Source organism: Aethalodelphis obliquidens, unplaced genomic scaffold (assembly GCF_003676395.1).
Source record: "Aethalodelphis obliquidens isolate GAN/ISIS:26980383/991018 unplaced genomic scaffold, ASM367639v1 scaffold10, whole genome shotgun sequence".
NCBI lineage: Eukaryota > Metazoa > Chordata > Mammalia > Artiodactyla > Delphinidae > Aethalodelphis > Aethalodelphis obliquidens.
The window spans coordinates 27473191-27492868 of record NW_020837954.1 but is presented as its reverse complement, the minus strand read 5'-3'; the positions used below and the strand labels follow the sequence as shown (position 1 = coordinate 27492868).

General features: G+C 35.0%; 1 protein-coding gene across 9 annotated transcripts in view; it reads left to right on the top strand.

Moving 5' to 3' along the window:
• DDHD1 (DDHD domain containing 1) overlaps positions 1 to 19121 on the top strand; it is a 91095-nt gene extending 71974 nt beyond the window's left edge. For 4 of the 9 annotated variants that reach the window (XM_027111261.1, XM_027111262.1, XM_027111265.1 and 1 more), the window contains 6 exons: positions 1415 to 1490; positions 4694 to 4843; positions 7225 to 7477; positions 8492 to 8683; positions 11295 to 11378; positions 16280 to 19121. In XM_027111261.1, coding sequence (XP_026967062.1) covers positions 1415 to 1490; positions 4694 to 4843; positions 7225 to 7477; positions 8492 to 8683; positions 11295 to 11378; positions 16280 to 16461 — 937 coding nt within the window. In that variant the 3' untranslated portion in view covers positions 16462 to 19121. The remainder of the gene's footprint in view (positions 1 to 1414; positions 1491 to 4693; positions 4844 to 7224; positions 7478 to 8491; positions 8684 to 11294; positions 11379 to 16279) is intronic. The other 5 variants (XM_027111268.1, XM_027111264.1, XM_027111267.1 and 2 more) reach the window with 3 other exon arrangements.
• The last annotated feature ends 557 nt before the right edge of the window (positions 19122 to 19678 follow it).

Genomic DNA, 19678 nt, shown 5'->3' with positions numbered 1-19678 from the left:
ATTTTTGACAGATTTTATAATTATCATTTGCAGCCTTCCTGATACTATCTTTTTTTTTTTTTTTAAAGAAGATGTTGGGGGTAGGAGTTTATTAATTAATCAATTTATTTTTTGCTGTGTTGGGTCTTCGTTTCTGTGCGAGGGCTTTCTCTAGTTGCAGCAAGGGGGGGCCACTCTTCATCGCGGTGCGCGGGCCTCTCACTATCGCGGCCTCTCTTGTTGCGGAGCACAGGCTCCAGACGCGCAGGCTCAGTAGCTGTGGCTCATGGGCCCAGTTGCTCCGCAGCATGTGGGATCCTCCCGGACCAGGGCTCGAACCCATGTCCCCAGCACTGGCAGGCGGATTCTCAACCACTGCGCCACCAGGGAAGCCCCTGATACTATCTTTTAATTCTTTGCTACATTCCTATCTTCATCTCTAGTTACATGCTCTTTTGTTCTCTTAATGATCATCTGATTGATTCTAATAGAACAGTGAAAAGTCACTCATTTTGATAGTTAGAATTATATAAAAACAACAATTTAGCTGACTTAAATTTTCACTCAGGAAGCATTGAATTTATTTTTGTCTTATAGAAGTTAAGGATTTCATTTAGAATTTTGTTAAGTACCATAGGAAAAATATATAAATTTTTTAGTGTCAGAAATAATTGATAGTTTTGAAAGAAAATGTCATGTTGGCAAGCCTCAGAGCCATATTTTAGACATAAAATCCAGTAAAACAAATTTAACAGACTTAGCTACAGAACATTGTAATAGGAAAAAGTTGATATAACCCAAATGTTCATCAGCAGAGGAAGGTTAAACTGTGGTTTATCTGTATGATGGACAATTACAGTTGTTGTAAAGACTGAAGTAGGTCAGGAGACAAGTGAAAAGATTGCTAAGATTCATTATTAACTGTAGAAGAAGGAAAGATATAGAATAGTGTATGTGGTATGAACACTTGCTGTGTTTTTTTTTAAAGATGTATATATGCTTGTATGTACCTCACATTTTACTAAAGGTTTCCCCAAAAAAGCTATTAACAGCATGTATTGGACGAATAGGGGTACTTTTACTAATTATTTCATAAACTTTTTGTTTTAGCCCTTTTTTTTTTTTTTTTTTTTTTTTTTCTGGCCGCTCCACACGGCTTATGGGATCTTAATTTCCCAACCAGAGATCAAACCCGCACCCCCTGCTTTGGAAGTGCGGAGTCTTAACCACTGGACTCCCAGGGAAGTCCCTTCATAAACTTTTAGACTTTCTGTACTACAGCAGGTACATTTATTAAATTCTGTCAATAAGGATTAATTTGAGGGATTGGATGATGGGTCATTATTTTATTCTTTATGCTTAGTGAACTGGTAAACATCTAATACTTATGAAATTATAAATATGAATGTGTACATAATCTCATACTCCTTTCTAGGATGAGAGACATAGAAGAACGGCTACACGGATTGAAGGCATCATCTATGACACAAACACCTGCCTTAAAATTTAAGGTAAGGAAAGACAGGTGATATTTTCATTGTTGATCTCAGGGTTTTTTTCAAACATCATTTGAAGCATGATGTTAGGGTTCAAATGAAATCCTAATTATTCTTTCAAATGATTTTTTTTATTTAACAGTTACAGTGTGTTGGACACTGCTGGTTTCTGGGTTTCACTAAGAATGGACAAGATGGTTTCCTAGCCCTCAAAATATGTAACACAGTGTTACCGGGTCTATTGGCAGTATAAAGAATGATGTATGCATAAGAAGGAGGTTTAATTTTGCCTGTAAATGTTTACAAATGAATGACATTTTTACTTAATCTCAGTAAATTGGATATTGCCAAGTAGAGGAAAGGAGAAATGCTGCTCTGTTCTTGAAAGAAACAGCATAAACAAAGGCGTGGAGGGATATACCTTCATAGTACGTCCAAGAAACACCAAATAATCTTAAATAGTGAGAAAAGAAAAACAGATCTGGTAAATATCTAATATTTAGAATTTAACAAATCTCTGTGACCAACTAGTGGTATATGGTAAGAAAAATAACTGGAATTATATCAGTGATGATTCCAGGGATGGAAAGCTGACATTTTAATCAATAAGAACTGTATGATAAAAGCACAAGATGAGGTACACACAGTTAGTTTGGAGCAAAGTGAGCAAACCAGTTTGGCTAGACTATACAGGATAAAGGGCATGGAGGCTGTAGGAAAGCAGGAAGAGCTAGAAAAAGAGACCTTATGTGAGCATTGGAATAGAGCTGTCGAAAGCAATGGTTTAGAAAAATAAAAAGTTGCAGAGAGACATTGACATTGACCTGACCATTGGAGAAGACACAGCCTATACCTGAATAACAATTTGTTTGCAGTGTTAAATGCAACATGACATAAGTTTCCTAATACTCATTTCCAGTTGAATATATGCCCACGTCTAGTGTACTATATTGTTTCTTCTTGATATCTTTTATCATGGGAACTTAACATACAGGTTAAGTGATGGAATGATGCAAAAATTCTTATTGAATCTATCTCTATGACTTATAAAGGTTTTTTTTTTTTTTAACTTATACATTTAAAAGCCATATGGTAAAGTTATAAGATACATTTAAAAGCCATAAGGTGGGAGGGAGACGCAAGAGGGAGGAGATATGCGTATATATGTATATGTATAGCTGATTCACTTTGTTATAAAGCAGAAACTAACACACCATTGTAAAGCAATTATACTCCAATAAAGATGTTAAAATATAATAATAAAAATAAAATAAAAGCCATAAGAGCATGGTCTTTGGAGTCACCCCCCACCTGGAATTTGAGTTCCATCTCTACCACCATTATTATGTATAATCAATGTTAAATATGTAGCATTGATCTGATAGTAAAAGTAAACTCTTCTATTTCATGTCCTGGGTTTTGTACTAGAGAGTTGAGTACAATCCACTAAGTATATTATTATCTCAAAATTCAGTTATCACATTACGAGAATTGATGCCCTATAATTGTGTATCCTTCTAACACATAGTCATGTAGTCTAATAATATGAATTTTTAATTTAATTACTTACAGAGAAAAAAATATAGAAATCTGAAATTTAAAAAGGAATATATGATGAATTAGCAAATTAATATTTAGTACTCCTGAGTTCTAAAAGAAACAGAGGTCTTTCTATGCCTGTTAACTGGCAGAGGGATTTACTTTCATAAATAAAAGTGTTAGATTTGTCACACATTACCATTGAACTTTCAAAAGAGGAAAAAAATGTCAACAAACATTGGTCTAGAGAGTGGGAAGCTTTGGTTGTGATCATGAGGCTTTGCCACTAACTAGTTGTGTAACATTAGCCAAATCAAAATCAGTTAACGTCTCTGAATTCATCTGTTTATTCATCTCTAGATGAGGCGGTTAGACTAAATGTCTAAAGCTCTTCTTCACCTTTAAAATTATTTGATGGATATAGATAACACTAAATCAATCGTTACTCTTATCTGAGAGAGAATAATTCCTTTGTGTGTTTGTCTACCAAACTGCAAACCAATCATAAACAAAGAAAGAAAAGTTGGCGTATCCAATTCTTTATTTCTTGTCTTAAATTCTCAATTACCTGTTAGGTGTGTTACAGATACCTTAAACTAATTATGAACAAAAACATGATTTACTTAGAGTATCTGTTACAATTAATGGATTAATTAATATCTTCCCAGTCAGCCAGACCCAAATCTTGTGAATTGCCTCTGGCACCTTCCTTATCCCCATCTCCATTCATTCATGTTGATTCCATTCCATCCTAATCTCTCAAATTTCCATTTCTGAATGGAACAGCTTGTCCTCTTGGGTGCAGATTATTTTGCCTAAACTCTTTCAATAGTTTTCTAACTTGTCTCCAAGTCACTAGCCTCTTAATTTTCCAGTTCATTCACAAGCTGCTACCAGATTTACTAACCTACTAAAACATGGGTCAAATCCTATTGTCTTTCACTGCCTGTAAAATAAATTAAGCCCAACTCTTTTAGTCAAACAGTCAATGTTCTGTACATTCTCATTCCAAGCTACGTTTTCCCCACACTCAATTTTCAACCATATCAGGTTACTTTTATGCTCTAAATTAAGCCAGTTTCTTTCCTCCCTCTGCTTTAGTTCATGTGGTTCTATCAGTATGGAATATCCTTCCAGCCCCAGTATATCCCAACCCCAACTTTGGACCTTTGGAAATCCTTTTCATCTTTTATGGCCAGTGCAAATGCTTCCTCCTTTGTAAAGCCCTCAAAGTTGGGATTAATTATTCCTTTGTCTACTCTCCTGTAGCACGCTTTCCCTCTATTATGCACTATTTTATTCCGCCTCTCCCGCAGGATTGTAAACTCTGAGTGCAGAAGCTCTGCCTTATTGGTCTTTATATGTTTTAGAATACCTAATATACTATTACTTTACACAAAATAGTAGCTTAATAAATCTTCCTTCTCCTTATTCTCATTCTTCATTTTCTATTAGATTTAAAGATAAGGAAGTTGCTCCTGGATAGACTGTTTAGAATAATTAATGGTTGTTATATAGTTAATAAGTAATGCAGATACCATCTAGACAAAACTCATTTAAAAAGATATATATTTGGAGATAAATTTATTATCTGTGTTTTACCATATATTATGTTGTACCCAAATTCTTTGAAAAACACTTCACTACTTTTAAAATTTAGGATGACTTTATCATTGTAGGTTGAAAATTTCTTCTGTATGGGATCCCCGCTGGCAGTTTTTTTGGCATTGCGTGGCATCCGCCCAGGAAACACTGGATGTCAAGACCATATTTTGCCCAGAGAGATTTGTAACCGATTACTAAACATTTTTCATCCAACAGATCCAGTGGTGAGTTGCAAATATGGACATTTATCTCTCAGTATTAAATTTTTCCTAAGAGACTCTGTAAGAAATCTTTCAAGGTACTGCTGAATTTATGAGAAAGCGTTCATTTACAGACATCTCCTGTAGATACTGCGTTTTTTTACAAACAAGGTTTGTGGCTACCCTGCGTTGAGTAAGTCTATTGGTGCCATTTTTCCAACAGCATTAGTTTTTAATTAAGGTATGTATGTTGTTATTTTAGACGTAATGCTGTGGCACATTTAACAGATATAGTGTAAACTTAACTTTCATATGTACTGGGAAACTAAAAACTTTGTGTGATTTACTTTATTGCAGTGATCTGGAACCAAACCTGCGGTATCTCCAAGATATGCCTTTATCTATTACATTTGCATGAGTTCATATTTTTAAAATATTTGTTCTTTGATTAGTTTAGGGATCAGGAAATAAAATACCTTAAAGATGTTCTGTTTATGTTGTATATATAGGATGAAAGCATAATGTAAAAATATTATCTTTAGACAATCCAAAAGACAGGAGTCATCTGGACTTTCAAACCTTAACCAGTTGTAATACCAATAATGTAGCAACCATAAATTTTAAAAATCTCACTTTAAATACTTTTTTCTCTAAAGTATGCTGCAACATTGAAATGTGATTGGTAGATCCTCTTAGAAATGAAAATATTTAAATATTATGTATTAAACATAGAAAAGTGGAAGAATTTATTTTAGCTTGGTGGAATTATGACATTTTGGATTTTTACATTCTCTGTATGTTTGTACTGTAAATAAATTTTTTAATGTAAATACTCCTAGGATCTGTCTGCATCCAGGTAACCAGTTTAACACCAAGTATGATTTTTGGATGAGAAAAATTCTTCCTTAAATCCTCTTGGGGACAAGGCTAGATATAACTAGATTTAAGACAAACTATTTTAAATAGCATTTATTCTCTGAAAAATAGCTTTATATAATTCTATAAAGTCTTTTAAAAGATCTTTAGCTAGTACCAAATAAATATAACATTGACTAAACACCAGAATTTTAGAAAATTTCTCATATGTTAAAGAATCAAACGGTTATATCTAAGAAATTTCACGGAAATGGAATCTAGTATTAGATTCAAATACTGACTGCACGATCTTGGCCAACTCACTTCTGAGACTATTTCTTATCTATATGATGCAGATGATAATATTTTACCTCATAGGGTTATTAGGATTAAGTAAAATGTGTGCAAAACACCCAGTTAGACCTTGAGTATTTTGTTAATATGCATTCATTTAACTCACTCTTCTATCACTTGAAGGTGAACTTGAGATCATAGGTGAACTCTAAACTTTCAGTATATACCCTATACTTTGTACAGTCTTAAACTTTGTTATTCAGTTGGCCCTTGAACAACTCAGGGGTTGGGGTACACCCTGTGCTCAGTCAAGAATTGGGGTGTAATTTTACAGGAAGCCCTCTGTATCCACGGTTCCGCATCCACAGATTCAACCAACTGCAGATCATGTAGTGCTGTAACATGTAATTATGGGGGAAAAAAGTCCACGAATAAGTGGGCCCACGCAGTTCAAACCTGTGTTGTTCAAGGGTCAGCTGTATTATAAAGGAGGGTTCCAAACTTATTATTACAAATTATTTTTATTATTCATTTTATAGTTCTTCTGTGAAAATTTATTTTAAATAGCTTATGTCAGAATTGTGCTAGGCAGTTTTTCCAAAGTTATCTATTCTTCCCAACATCCTTGTGAGGTAGTAGGAAGTGTTATCTCCTTTCTATAGCTCAGGAAACTGAGGCTCTGAGACCTTGTGACTTGGTGAGTGTCATATAGTTAATTAGTGACAGAGGCCAGAATATGAACTCAGGGAGTTCTGATGCCAAGTCCATTGGCGTTTCTGCTGTATCATTCCTACTTCACATTAGACAAATGGTCTTATACCATCATCTCGTGTTTGTTACTATATGAATCTACTTGAAAGTAGGGCTTACTGGGAGCTTAGATATTAAACATTGACCTTATTTGCTGTGTTCCAGGTTACTGCTTACTGCTTCAGTTTTGTTTGTGAGACTAATATAAACCTTAATTGCTAGATGATATCAGAACACAATAAAAATGAATATTTCTCTGAAAAACAAATGAGTGGGCACTATTAGCCTAGACTAATTGTTTTTTTATAATCTCATCAAGGATCTATAATTAGACAAACTACATATTATTAACAGTGAAGAAATAAGAACACATGTTAAGAATATCAGATTTTTAAACATTTGCTAAGGTCTACTGAGCATGCAATAAAATGAGAATGAACAGTTTACTAAAATCCAAGCATTGTACCTTAATGTTTTGTTTCTTTGAATTTTTTTTTTAAATCAAGGCTTATAGATTAGAACCGTTAATACTGAAACACTACAGCAACATTTCACCAGTCCAGATCCACTGGTATAATACTTCCAATCCTCTACCTTATGAGTATATGAAGCCAAGCTTTCTTCACCCAGCAAAAGAACCTACCTCAATTTCAGACAGTGAAGGCATTTCAACAATACCAAGCCCTGTGACTTCACCAGTCTTGTCGCGCCGACACTATGGGGAATCTATAACAAATATAGGCAAAGCAAGCATATTAGGTAATTTCTTTTCAGTATTCCTTATCAATGAATTTAAGCACTTTTATATAGACATTAAATTTTAAGTACTTGGAAATACCCTATGTATTACAAAACATCCAACAGTTAATCCTTATGGTTAGTGTTAACCACCTTCTCACTGTTCATATTTGAGGGCAAAAGCCCTAGAGTTCTCTTAATTAGATCAGATCCTGTAGTTAAAGAATATGAGATAGCTGGATGCACAAAAGAAGATCGGGGAATCAAGTCCCTCATTTTAATCTTGGCCCCATCACTTACTGTGAGATCTTGGGAAGTCACGTAGTTTTTAATGCTCTGCTTCCTCATCCATGAAATGAGGGAGTGCTTGAGTACTAAGGGTGCCCCTGCCGACCAGTTCTCTGATCCCTGTCCTAAAAGTCTCTCGAAATATGTGTCCTTCCTGAGGGCAACAAGGGTATTTAATTTCTCTTTGAATGATCTCCAGTACCAGCCACAATGGTGTAGCGCCAGAGTTCAATTCTGTGCCACTTTAGTTTGTCCATTGCTTTTGGTTACAAGTTGCCTTAGTATAAAATGCCACAAGATGGCACTATAAAAAGGCTTTATCTGCTGGACTCATTGATATTTGACTTCGTCATAAAGATTGTTTATTCATAGCTTTTTATAACATATCCACTTAACCTCAGGAGTAAGCATATCAATAGTGAATATATGCCCATGTGAATGGCATGGTTCTTTTTATTAACATTTGTAATCTTACGAAATACTTTAAAAAACAACGATCACGAATAAAATAGAATCTTTACTCCTTTGTAAGCTATATTCCTGGAGTTTGTACAACTCTTATTCTATTCAACACCATTTTTATTTAGAAACCTACAATATAAATTGTAATTTTCTTATGTACCCACCCTGGAAAAACGTGACTAGGGCTTAGTCCCTCTGCCAACTGGCTGTAAATATGGGTGGTGCTCTTTAGCCTGGTGTGTGGTGTAATTCAGCAGAATGACTGCCCTGTTTTGTGAAATGTAGGGGCTGCGAGCATTGGAAAGGGACTTGGAGGAATGTTGTTCTCAAGGTTCGGACGTTCATCTGCATCACAGCCATCTGAGGCATCAAGGGACTCTGTGGAAGACGAGAAGAAGCCGGTTGCCTCACCTCCCACGTCCACTGTGGCAACGCAGACCCTTGCACATAGCAGTTCTGGCTTTCTTGACTCTGCATGTTAGTTCATACTGTTCTTTACAGGTTTACACCGTTCCTTTTTAAAACGTGCGGAGCACAGAGGGTTAAGATATTAACACTAGCAGTCAACTCTTAATCTAATCTAACGCCTGCCTTAGCTTTTAAAGAAGCAATGCTTTTTCTTCTACTTACATTTTTAGGAATAATCCCTAGGTAAATGCATTTTTACTCTCTGCGTTGGAGAATTAAGTAAAGAGCATTAATAATCAGGGCCTTGTGGCACAGAGGTGTTACACATCAAGCATAAAACAAATCTCTTTGTGGTAAGCACTCCCTGATTTTTCTAAAGTGGTTTTTTGTTTTTAATATGGTCTTCTCAGCCTTAAAAATTCATGTAATTGCTTCAAACCTATGCTGTATTTTCTCTTGATACTTTTTAAAACTGCTATGCCAAAGCTGTCCTGGTGCTAATCCCTCAGTTCCCTTCATCCAACCGAATTATAAAACCTTCAGAGCTTTAATTGTATTGGAACCACTGTATCGCTTCCAATCCTATCCCAGCTACCTTGTGTAAAATAGATACTCAAGAAATGAGTGAATGAAAGGATAATTATACTGGACTTATATTAGAATGGAGCTTTATTTAATTTTTTCCAGTGGATTTATAAGGTCTAAACTCTTGAATAGTTGTGAAACACTAATACACTTAGTATATATTTACTTCCAAGGATGTAAACTTGAACCTTATTTTTAAATGTCCAGTAAAATAAGACTAATAAGTCAAGTCCTAGTTTTCCATTGACTTACATAAGGAAATGTTGACTCTGAAACTAGCTACTTCCTTTCTGTAACTATAGCAAGAAAATTTTATTTTCTTCCTCTAAAAATCTTTAAACATTTCATTTCAGATACTTAGAGCCTTGTTTTCTTACTGTGTCTGCTACTCTGAATTTTAAAACAACCAGCATTCATTGCCGTGCGACAGTCCTAGGGACTGGATCTTTCTCCAGAGCCACCTCCACTCCATGGTGAATTATCCTAGCCATTTCTGAGTTGGACATTCCTATTTGGGCCAATTCCATTTTTTTAACTTAATCCTATCTATGTCAGACTCTGAGTACTAAAAATTTTATAGTTGCAAGCCTTTTGAACACTGCCTAGAAAATTCATTTCAGATTTTGATATTTGTACAAAATTCATAGTTTTCTTATAAGAGTTCCTGTACTATTGCTGACTTAAACTCTCACTTCTGCTTACTATCAGAAATGAGATTGTGAAAATACAAAATTCTGTTATAACATGCAGATGTCAAAAGCAAACTAAACTTCTGAGGAAACATAACTTCAAAGAATTTTGTAAAATGGCAGGTAAAAAGTCACAATTCCTTGTAAAGTTAATGCACAGCAATGATGCTAGTAACCATTAGGGTGAACGAGGAGGGAACAAGAAGAGCAGGGTATTTTGAGCCCAAGAGACGGGGTAATGAAGACATACAGAGAGAAGTCTATAGGGTCTGAGAGAAGAAACCTATCTTTTAGTTTTTCTACTATTTAATGTAGAAATTTCAAAGTGATAATAAAGAAGAAACCTATTTTTTCTTCCAGTACAAGTGAGTAGAGATGCTTAGATGTATTGCATTATTATATATTAATATCTTAACAGAATATGTTTTCTGTCATTATAGCATATAAATTCTTTGTTGGTCCTAACGGTAAATTACTTGCCAACTATAGACTCAACTAACTGTGAGCTAATCATGATTTCTTAGTTTCATGTATTCATCTTTAGATACAGATTTAAAAAGCCCAACTTTTAAAATTGGACCACTACTACAGGAGAATTTATGCCTTTTAAATCAAATCCCCAAGATTCACCTTACTAATTCTTGGACTTGCTTCAGTAATACACTCTTCTATGTAATCCTGATTTAGACAAATTTCTTAAGTCATAATTGCTCTTTTGGCTATATGTTGCAAATCATAAAACCTTTCTTCCTTAAATCTTCTTTCTGGAATTTGGTCACTGTGATTAGGTGATTCTGGCTTCCTTTCTTCCTTCCTTCCTTCCTTTCTGCTCACATTTGATTGACTCAGTTCTTCTCGATAACCTTCATTCTGAAGCTACCGGCTTTGATTCTCTTGCTTTTTGAGGGTAAGATGGACACAGACTGTGAATTCATGATCAATCAGGTTTCTCTCTTTGAAGATTTAGTGTTGTCAGTTGAAACCATCTTATTGACATCAATTTGAAGCATCTTATATAGCTACTCTTCATTTCTTTTGAAAAGTATAGGCTTATTTCCAGTGGTTTTACTGTTTCATTTCTTGTACTCCCCTGTGTTTGTAACATATTATGAAAAGAATCTGTTTCTTTTAGCATTGTTTTGCCTCTAGGTTAGAACTTAAATGAACTATACATTTGGGAGATATTTGGGTGTTAACAGATTATGACATTATATTTCAGAGTTAATTATGCTTACATTTTCCATGAAAGAGCTCTTCACAAAAACCAACGTGTGTACTTCTTTATGTATGCTAGGTTTAATCAGCTTATTTGGGAGTATTGTTCTAACTTTTGGCCACTGCATCAGTGAAGGCCATTTGTAACCATCAACCAACACTTTACAGCATCTTGTGTTTTTTTTTCACAGATTTCAGACTTCAAGAATCGTTCTTTAATCTCCCACAACTTCTTTTTCCGGAAAATGTAATGCAGAATAAAGATAATACCCTCGGTATGGTATATGTCAGGAATAGCATTCAGAGCACTATGAAAATGATCTACTTAGATTTCTCCTGCTCACTGAAAAATTGGATCAGTTCTATGAGATCAGCTTGAATGTTACCATTAATAGACTATTTTATATGTATTCTCTTCCTGTATTTTCTAATCTTAAATATAGTGGTCCAGAAACCCCCGAGTATAGATTAGACCCTTAATGTGCTAAAATATATGATACTCCTATATGCTTCTACAAAGAAGGAACCTTTTAGAGAGGGGAGAAAAGCATGAGGCCATTCTCTTTCTCCTCTATTGCCCTACAGCCTTCAAAGAGATTCAGTATTCTTTTCATATAATATACTTAAAAGGATTTCATAGTATAAAGGATTTTATCATTTCTAATTATTTCAGATATTAATAACACTTCCCCTAGGGCTGTTGGTATGCCATAACTGATACTGATTTCAACACAAATATTTAATGTTCTTTAGAGGTGTAGGTTTGCTTTGAAAAAATTATTGGATGTAAGAGATATTTTTAGTCTCTTAATTTTCAGCAGATTCAAAATGTATCAGTAAAGATTAATCTTAGCAGTTTAAAATTATTTTCATCATTAACTTCTCATTCCTTTTTTTATAGCTTCTTTCTCTTTCCTTTTTTTTAAATATCGAATTTTACCTTTAACAAAAAAATAAGTTACAGGTGTTTCCTTGGATTTTTTAACCATATCTAATTTTATAATTTCTGTATTTATAATTGCTAATTTTCATGCATTTTTTCTATTTAAAAAAAAAAAATCTTACTTGATATAGATTCCAAAACAGTGTTTCAGCATAACAAGCTGATTTGGGTTTTGGGCTCTATAATAGCAGTTTGTGTTGATCTAACTCAGTGAAATCCCCTCAAGAAATGATCTTATATAAGTGCTCCCTCTGGTCCCTGTTCATGTAATGGTCACTTCCATAGAGAAATAATTGATGTGTGCTTTTTGCATATTTAGTTGGAGAAAGGAAAATTAATCCACTTACACATTTGTCCTACATTCAAGTAGTCCTTTTTATTCACTACCTTAAAACCATCCCAGCTACCCAAGCAATTAGACCACTAATCATAATTGCACCACCCTGATCTGATTCAGATGGTATTATGTATATGGCTTCTGTTTTCTCTTTTCCTGTTTTTATTCATTCAACAATTTTACCATGAGCCAAGTAGGTAGTCACTAGAAAAGATACCAAGATGAAACAGATTTCAGTGCTGCCCATAAAGATTTTAAATGCTGGTGGGGAAGTTAAGTATTTTTTAGAGGGCATATATTCTAGTAGGGAAGGTAGATAACTACAGGAATAATTATAATATATGATAGAACGTGATGAGCCACATAACAGAGAAACAGGTAAAGGCCTCTGACAGTTCTAAGGAAAGAGAAAATGATTTAACCTGGAGAAATCAAAAAAAGCTTCGTGGAAGTAGGATTTGGACAAGCAGAGATGAAGAGACAGTGCAGAGAGAATAAACAGCATAAGCAGAAACACAGAAGTGGGAAGCACAGAGTATGTAGAGAACCAGAAGTTAGTTTTGAGGAGAACTAAGGATGAGTGGAAGGGAGTAGTTCTGAATATGATCAGGAACATTTCTCCAACCAGATGGTAGAGGATCCAATAAATCTGGGCATCTCCAGGAGTTTCTTTATATTCAACCCATGAGCCTGTATTTACCCAAATAGCCCATCTGTTGTCAAATGTTAGGTATATGAATGTCTTTCAGGGTATATTAGTGTCGGGAAATTTGGGGGTTAGAAATGACAACTGATTATAAAACTCATTATGGAGTTTTTGTTATTTTTTTCAAATAAAGGATGGTTAGAGAATATTCTTAAATATATTTGAAGCTATGATAAGTCACAAAATTTAAATATTCCTTGGATGTCAAACACCTAACCACATGAAATATATAGTCGCTCTGAGGCAGCACAAAAATAAGCAGACATCATTTATCAAGAACTCTGAGCACAATCTTTCTTATTGCAAATGAATCTTTCACCAGTCATTTGGAAACCCAGTTTCCTTTACCTAGTACTTTAAGTGGTTTTCTTGGTATCTACCTAAAGCAAAAAATCATGCAATTATGACCATAATTGTTATTTACAAATAAGATAACTTTTAAGATTCATTACGTTTTTGAAAATTTCTCTCCAGGGAAGTTAAGACACTCCCATTAAATAGAAGAAGGCTGTCTAGTTAGTACACATTATAATACTAAGACGGTGACTTTCTATTCATATATTTTACTTTTCAACACCATATCCATGTTGACAGGCCTTGTGCACAAAAGAATTCTCTGCTGAAAGCACAGTGCTAATTGTTGATGATTGTTAAAAGCCAACAACCTTTTTTTCATTTTTACCTCTCTTCAATTGTTCAGGAATCTCATTCTTTTATCTTTTTCTTTTTTCTTTTTTTTTTTTTTTTTTTTTTCAGATAGAGGAATTTTAGCACTTAGGCACTCAAGAGAGAGAAAGAAGGACAAAGTGATGATTTTATGTTCTCCTTTCTTTTTGACCTAACTCAGTGAGAGAAACTCGGAAAAAACTACTAACCTGTATGCTGCCACCCCTTCTTGATACGGTAACAATGAGAAAGTGGGTCCAAGGCAACTCCATGTAGATTTGGGCCAACTTTGGCCAAGAGCACATCTCATAGTACATATATTGATGGAATAGTGCTGCCATGTAGTAACCCCACTCCCTTGGGAATTCTGTGATCTACAGAAAGGGGGAAGATGAGACATAGGCCCTCTTACATACATACATCCACCTGTAAAACCAACACAAACGTGAGGTCAGCTGCAATGGCAGCCAGACTGCCTGGGGTAAACCTTTTAAGGAAGATGAGAGACTAAAATAGGTTCATCAGGTACAAGCTGGCTACCTAATTCCCATTTTGATGGGGACAACCTACAGATAAATAGAAAGGGATAGGGAGGGGCAATCTAGTTAGTGACACTTATTGAAGATCCTCTGGGTGATGAGAAGTACAAGGGCATATAATATAATGGAACAATAAATTTATCATTTGAGTTTATAGTATATGAAAGGCAGTGTTGCACAGTAATAGCATATTAAGAATAAATTTCAGGGACATAAAATCAAAGTGGAGCCAAATAACACTAGTTGAAAATCTCCCTTTCTTTGACTTTAAAACAACAGTTCAACCTAAGACTTGGACTAGGAAGACATTCTACAGTGGCATTTAAAAGTGAATTCTTAGAAATAACTTGGTGTGGGCTTCACCAATTTTACTGTGTATGTTTCCCATCTCTTCTGTTTTTCCTCTTATTTCTCCTTTTTTTCCTTCACCTTGACTCCTCTTCATGGTGCTCGAGAATTCATTTCCTCTTTTCATCTTCCTGTCTGTTGTGCCAGAATGTACCTACCAATTTAACACAAATGTCCCGTGGAATACAAAAGGTAAAAAATTAAGACATTACTATCCCACGGTTCCACATGTGGATTTCAACTATTTCTTATTATGGATTAGCTTATCATAATTTAAATGAAAAAAATACTTTGTATTTTGTTTTTAAAAAAACTTTGTAAAAAGCCTATGTTGATATATTTCATGGGGTTTTATAACCTAACTGGGTAGATATTTTCTGACATTCTTTGTCAGAAAAGCACAATTGAATAGAAAATAACAACTGTAAATGCATTTTTAAATCACCAAATGGTATTGTCACAAAATACCTGTTTAAAATAAGCATTATCTAAACATTTATGTGAAATCATTCTCTAAAATGATGTGATTTCCTATATGCAATTACCAAATTTCCAGGGTAAAGCAAAACCCAACTTTTTCTCCCACCCCCTTAGTTTTTGCCAGTTTTTACTTTTCACATCTGCTGGTACTCTGAACAAAGAGCATACTTTGAGTGTCTGAATAGTAGTGATTTCGGTGCTTTTTATTTTTAAGACAGACCCTTCAAAATATTGTATGTCTCATTGACAGTTTTAAAGGAGTTCCTGAAGATCAAATTATCGTTTTCTAAGTGTTTTATCTCTAAGGATTTGTTAGATGAACCGATCACAATCTTAGCACCTTGATTTGGTAAGGTGGTTTTTCTCTAACACGTATTGCAGGGACTTTCTGTGTGTTTAGAAAAGACTTGAGTGAATTCACTGAATTGTTTGAAGACAGCACTGTTATAAAATGAAATCCTGCCTCTCAAGAATTACCATTGTTCCTTCCAGTTTAACTTTCCTGGCCACCTAGTGGATTCTTTTATTGAACAAACATTTAATGAGCGTGTATGTCCCAGGTGCATGTTAGGCCCTGCTGACAGGATAGAGACTAGGGTGTGTCGTGGCTGCCTTTGGGGAATTCAGCCAAGTGGAGAGGAAAACGTGGTAGGACTGTAATAGATGTTATCTTCCAACACGTCTCCCTGAGCCAGTTGATGTAGAGGGCCTCCCCAATGAAGGACCCTTTGAGTGCCCTGTTGCACTCCTGTAGGCATTGTTATGTGTAAGCCTGGCCCATCATTCTGCAAGAAGGCTGTTTGCCTTATTTTACAGATGAGGCACAAAGATTAAATGGGAAAGCCAGCATTTGAGCCCAGTTTCTTTATTCCAAATATACTATGTGATACCAAGCGAGATTTTTGTTTTCTTGCTTTATTATTCCATATTGACCTGAGCACACAAAGGAAAGGGTTCACCAAATAGAATCCTGAGCTGCTGAGGCTCTTGAGTATTTTTTCCTGTAAGATTAGAGTGGAAAGTCACTTTTTAAAAAATAGTAATAATAATTAGGAGAGTCACTTCTATTTGGTAAATTTTTATTCTCAACTCTGGTAAGTCTGTATAGAACCAATCTTGTAATACTTATTCATTTGTTTGACTTCTTTTCTTTTTAGTGGAATTGGATCACAGAATTGATTTTGAACTCAGAGAAGGCCTTGTGGAGAGCCGCTATTGGTCAGCTGTCACATCGCACACTGCCTATTGGTCGTCCTTGGATGTTGCCCTCTTTCTTTTAACCTTCATGTACAAACATGAGCACGATAATAGTGCAAAACCCAACTTTGATCCAGTCTGAACTGTTGAAGGACATTAATGGCCCCAAACTGATTTTTTTCTGTTAAAATATATGTGTCAACATACGGAAGTTTCAGGTTTAAGTATGTTTCACTTTTGTTTAGGGTAAGAAATATTTGAATTTAGAAGCACTTTATTTTACTTTAAAAAACAAAGCAAATGTTCCGTCTGAAAGAAGTGATTTATAGTTTTCATCATTTTAAGTATGAGTCTGACAGAACCCCCTGCAGAGAATCAAGCAAGACCTGGAAGTAAGGAGGACTTGGGTGGACTGCAAGGTTATAGATCACAATCTAATTTCTCCCAAATATAAAGGCATATTAATGGGTTGAATCTAATGTATTAACCAAAATATGTTATAAATCTAAAATGATCAAGGTCCAGGGTATTCTACGTAAAGATCACAAGGTGGTATCATTGTTTTCGATTTCCATGAAAGCTTCCATTTCCACAATTTCTTTGAAACATGAGTGTAACAGATTTTAAATGTTTTGAATTTAACTTGTTTAGAAAAACTAATGCTAAAATAGAAACAACATTTTAACTATTTATAGTGTATTACCTCTGACTAATTGTTTTATGTCAATGTATGAAACATTACATTTTTTTAAATGTTTCCTTTGAACAATTTAAGAACCACAATTATTTTCTATAGTGTTAAGACCCTTTTTTCTCCGAACTCCATCTTTTTACTCTTCAGATGAATATATAGACACTGTGGCATACTTTCAGCATTTTTTTCATTAAAAAGTTGTAGTTTTACACAAATAACACTAGTTCAATTATTTTGAAAAAAAAATGAACTTTTTATTATGTCCCGTGTACCTCAGAGGAAGCTAAAGTTTTCTAAACTTGACATGGAATACTCCATAATGGGTACATTTAATAAACTTTACTGGAAAATTAGTAAACTTCTTTGGAGTAGGGAGTATGACAACTAAATTTTAAGTATATAAACGTCTGTGTGCCAAACAATTAACATATAAAAAGGGGATGGAGTGCCACTAACAAATTTTATTTTTAAAGTGTTTAAGGAATCGTAATTGAGACATAGACACAATAGTTCAGGATTCTGAGGCATTGAAAGAGTTTCCTCAGCTGTAATTTTTTCCACAGTGCTTTTCATCTGAGGAGCTCAAAGTGCTTTGCGATTTAATAACCTATGTAGTAGCTTCTTGAGGTAAGTAAATGAGCGTTATTCTCATGTTACATGTTAGTACACTAAGGCACCAAAACATTTAAAGTGCCTTGATTACAGAGCAAGTCAGAGCTCAGACTGAAGACAGACCATATTCTTTTATGTGCTGTTCATTGATAATTCACATGTGACCTCTTGTTTTGCAAACAGTAATAATAACAGAAGTTGCAATTCATAATTTGGAGAAATGACTGTGAAGCCAGTACTTTACCCTACTCGTCATATACATTCTTGGGTTCTCACACTCAAAGGAGGAGTTACTTAGAGGGGATCAGTAGCCATCTCTGCCACAACCAACCCATACTTGTGAGAGGCTTCCACTGGGTTCCACTTAAGGTGCTGTCTTTGCTTATCTTAAGCTCCCCAGGAATCGTCAAACTGGGAGCAAAGTTGGTCGGTCGTACATCTCACCTTCTCCTTTCTTTTTAAGATGATAGAATCTTTGGATTACTTGTAGGTTTTACTCAGCACTGTCAGTCCTCTATCTGTTTTGGCCTTTCATTGAATTTGCACAACATAAAGCACTTCTTTTTAGTGCTTAAAAAGATCCCAAGGCTCCATGCCCAGATACGTGACTCACTAAGAAACTCTTGCTATAAAAGGCTTTTGATGCAATCTTAGCAAAGCTGAAGCAATGTCTTTCGAATTGAGAGATTCCTGTGAACTCAGGTCATTCTCATACCCTGTTTATTTCGTAGGTCTATTTAGTTCTCAGGAGAATTAAACTCATATCCCATATGACTTTATCATTAAAGGTATGTGAGCATTTGGGTGGTATGACACTCAAATGCCTAAGAGCTTTAAGGGATTCATTCTCTTTTTTTTTTTTTTTGGCTGCTCTGGGTCTTCGTGCGGCTTGCAGCTTCTCTAGTTGCAGGCTTAGTTGCGGTATGTGGGATTTTAGTTCCCCAACCATGGATTGGACCTGGACACCCTGCATTGGAAGCGTGGAGTCTCAACCACTGGACCACTAGGGAAGTCCCAAGGGATTCATTCTTAACCATTAGAATGTGAAGAGCCCCTTTTACCTGAGGAGTGAAAACCTAGCAAACCTTTTCATTTGATATAGAGTAAAAAGAAAAGTATATTCCCATAGCTATAGGAATATATCTGCTTTCCTTTTTTCATATTGAGGAAAAAAATCCAATTTAACCACATGGAAGTTACTTGAGTTCTTGAAAACAACATTCAAAACCCCCTTTTCAAAATGAGATATTCTGGATTATTGGATAGGGTTTTGTTTTCAATTCATTATTTCATCAATAGAGATGGTGATTTTGATTTCACAGTACTCTTGTTTCCATGTCTCTGCATGTTATCATGGAATGTACTTGTATGTACTCAAGTAATATACAGAGTATGTGTAATTCTAGCTTGACTTAGAAACTGAGTAATATTTTGCAACTTCATTCCAACAAGTACTAAATTTTTGATACCATTAAAATTTTATTCTCTATTTTGTGTACCTGCTATGATGATTCTTCTGAGTACTGGTCAGATTGTTCAAACAATTTTAGTCCAGTTAGGTCCCCAAGAATTATTTAAACTTAGAATAAGGAGAATGTTTTGTTAGTTCATAACTTTATTTTCAACAGTAATTATGCTTGTGTTATAATCCAGTGTTACAGTATATTAGAACATATTATAAAATGTACTCAGTTTCTCATAGCAAGCCTCAGGAATCTTATGTTTGACTGCTATTAAATAGCATCTGTCAGCCTTTGGAAATTCTCACATTGAACGTTCTGTAGAAGCCCTCAGACAGTGACATGTAAACATTCATCTCATTCTCATTTTCTCTCTGTTGTATCCTCGTTGGGGGCTGAAGCATTCGGGTCATATCCTTCCCCCAAAGAGTAAACAGAGGAAAGGAAACCATCAGTGGAGTGTCATGGCCAACTACACAACTCCTTCCAGTGATGACACTTGAGCCCTTTAAGGTGGAATCGGACCAAACCTAGAAAGTTCACTGTAAGGCCTACAGTAGAGGGAAAAAAACTGAATTGCTTTCTGGTTAGGT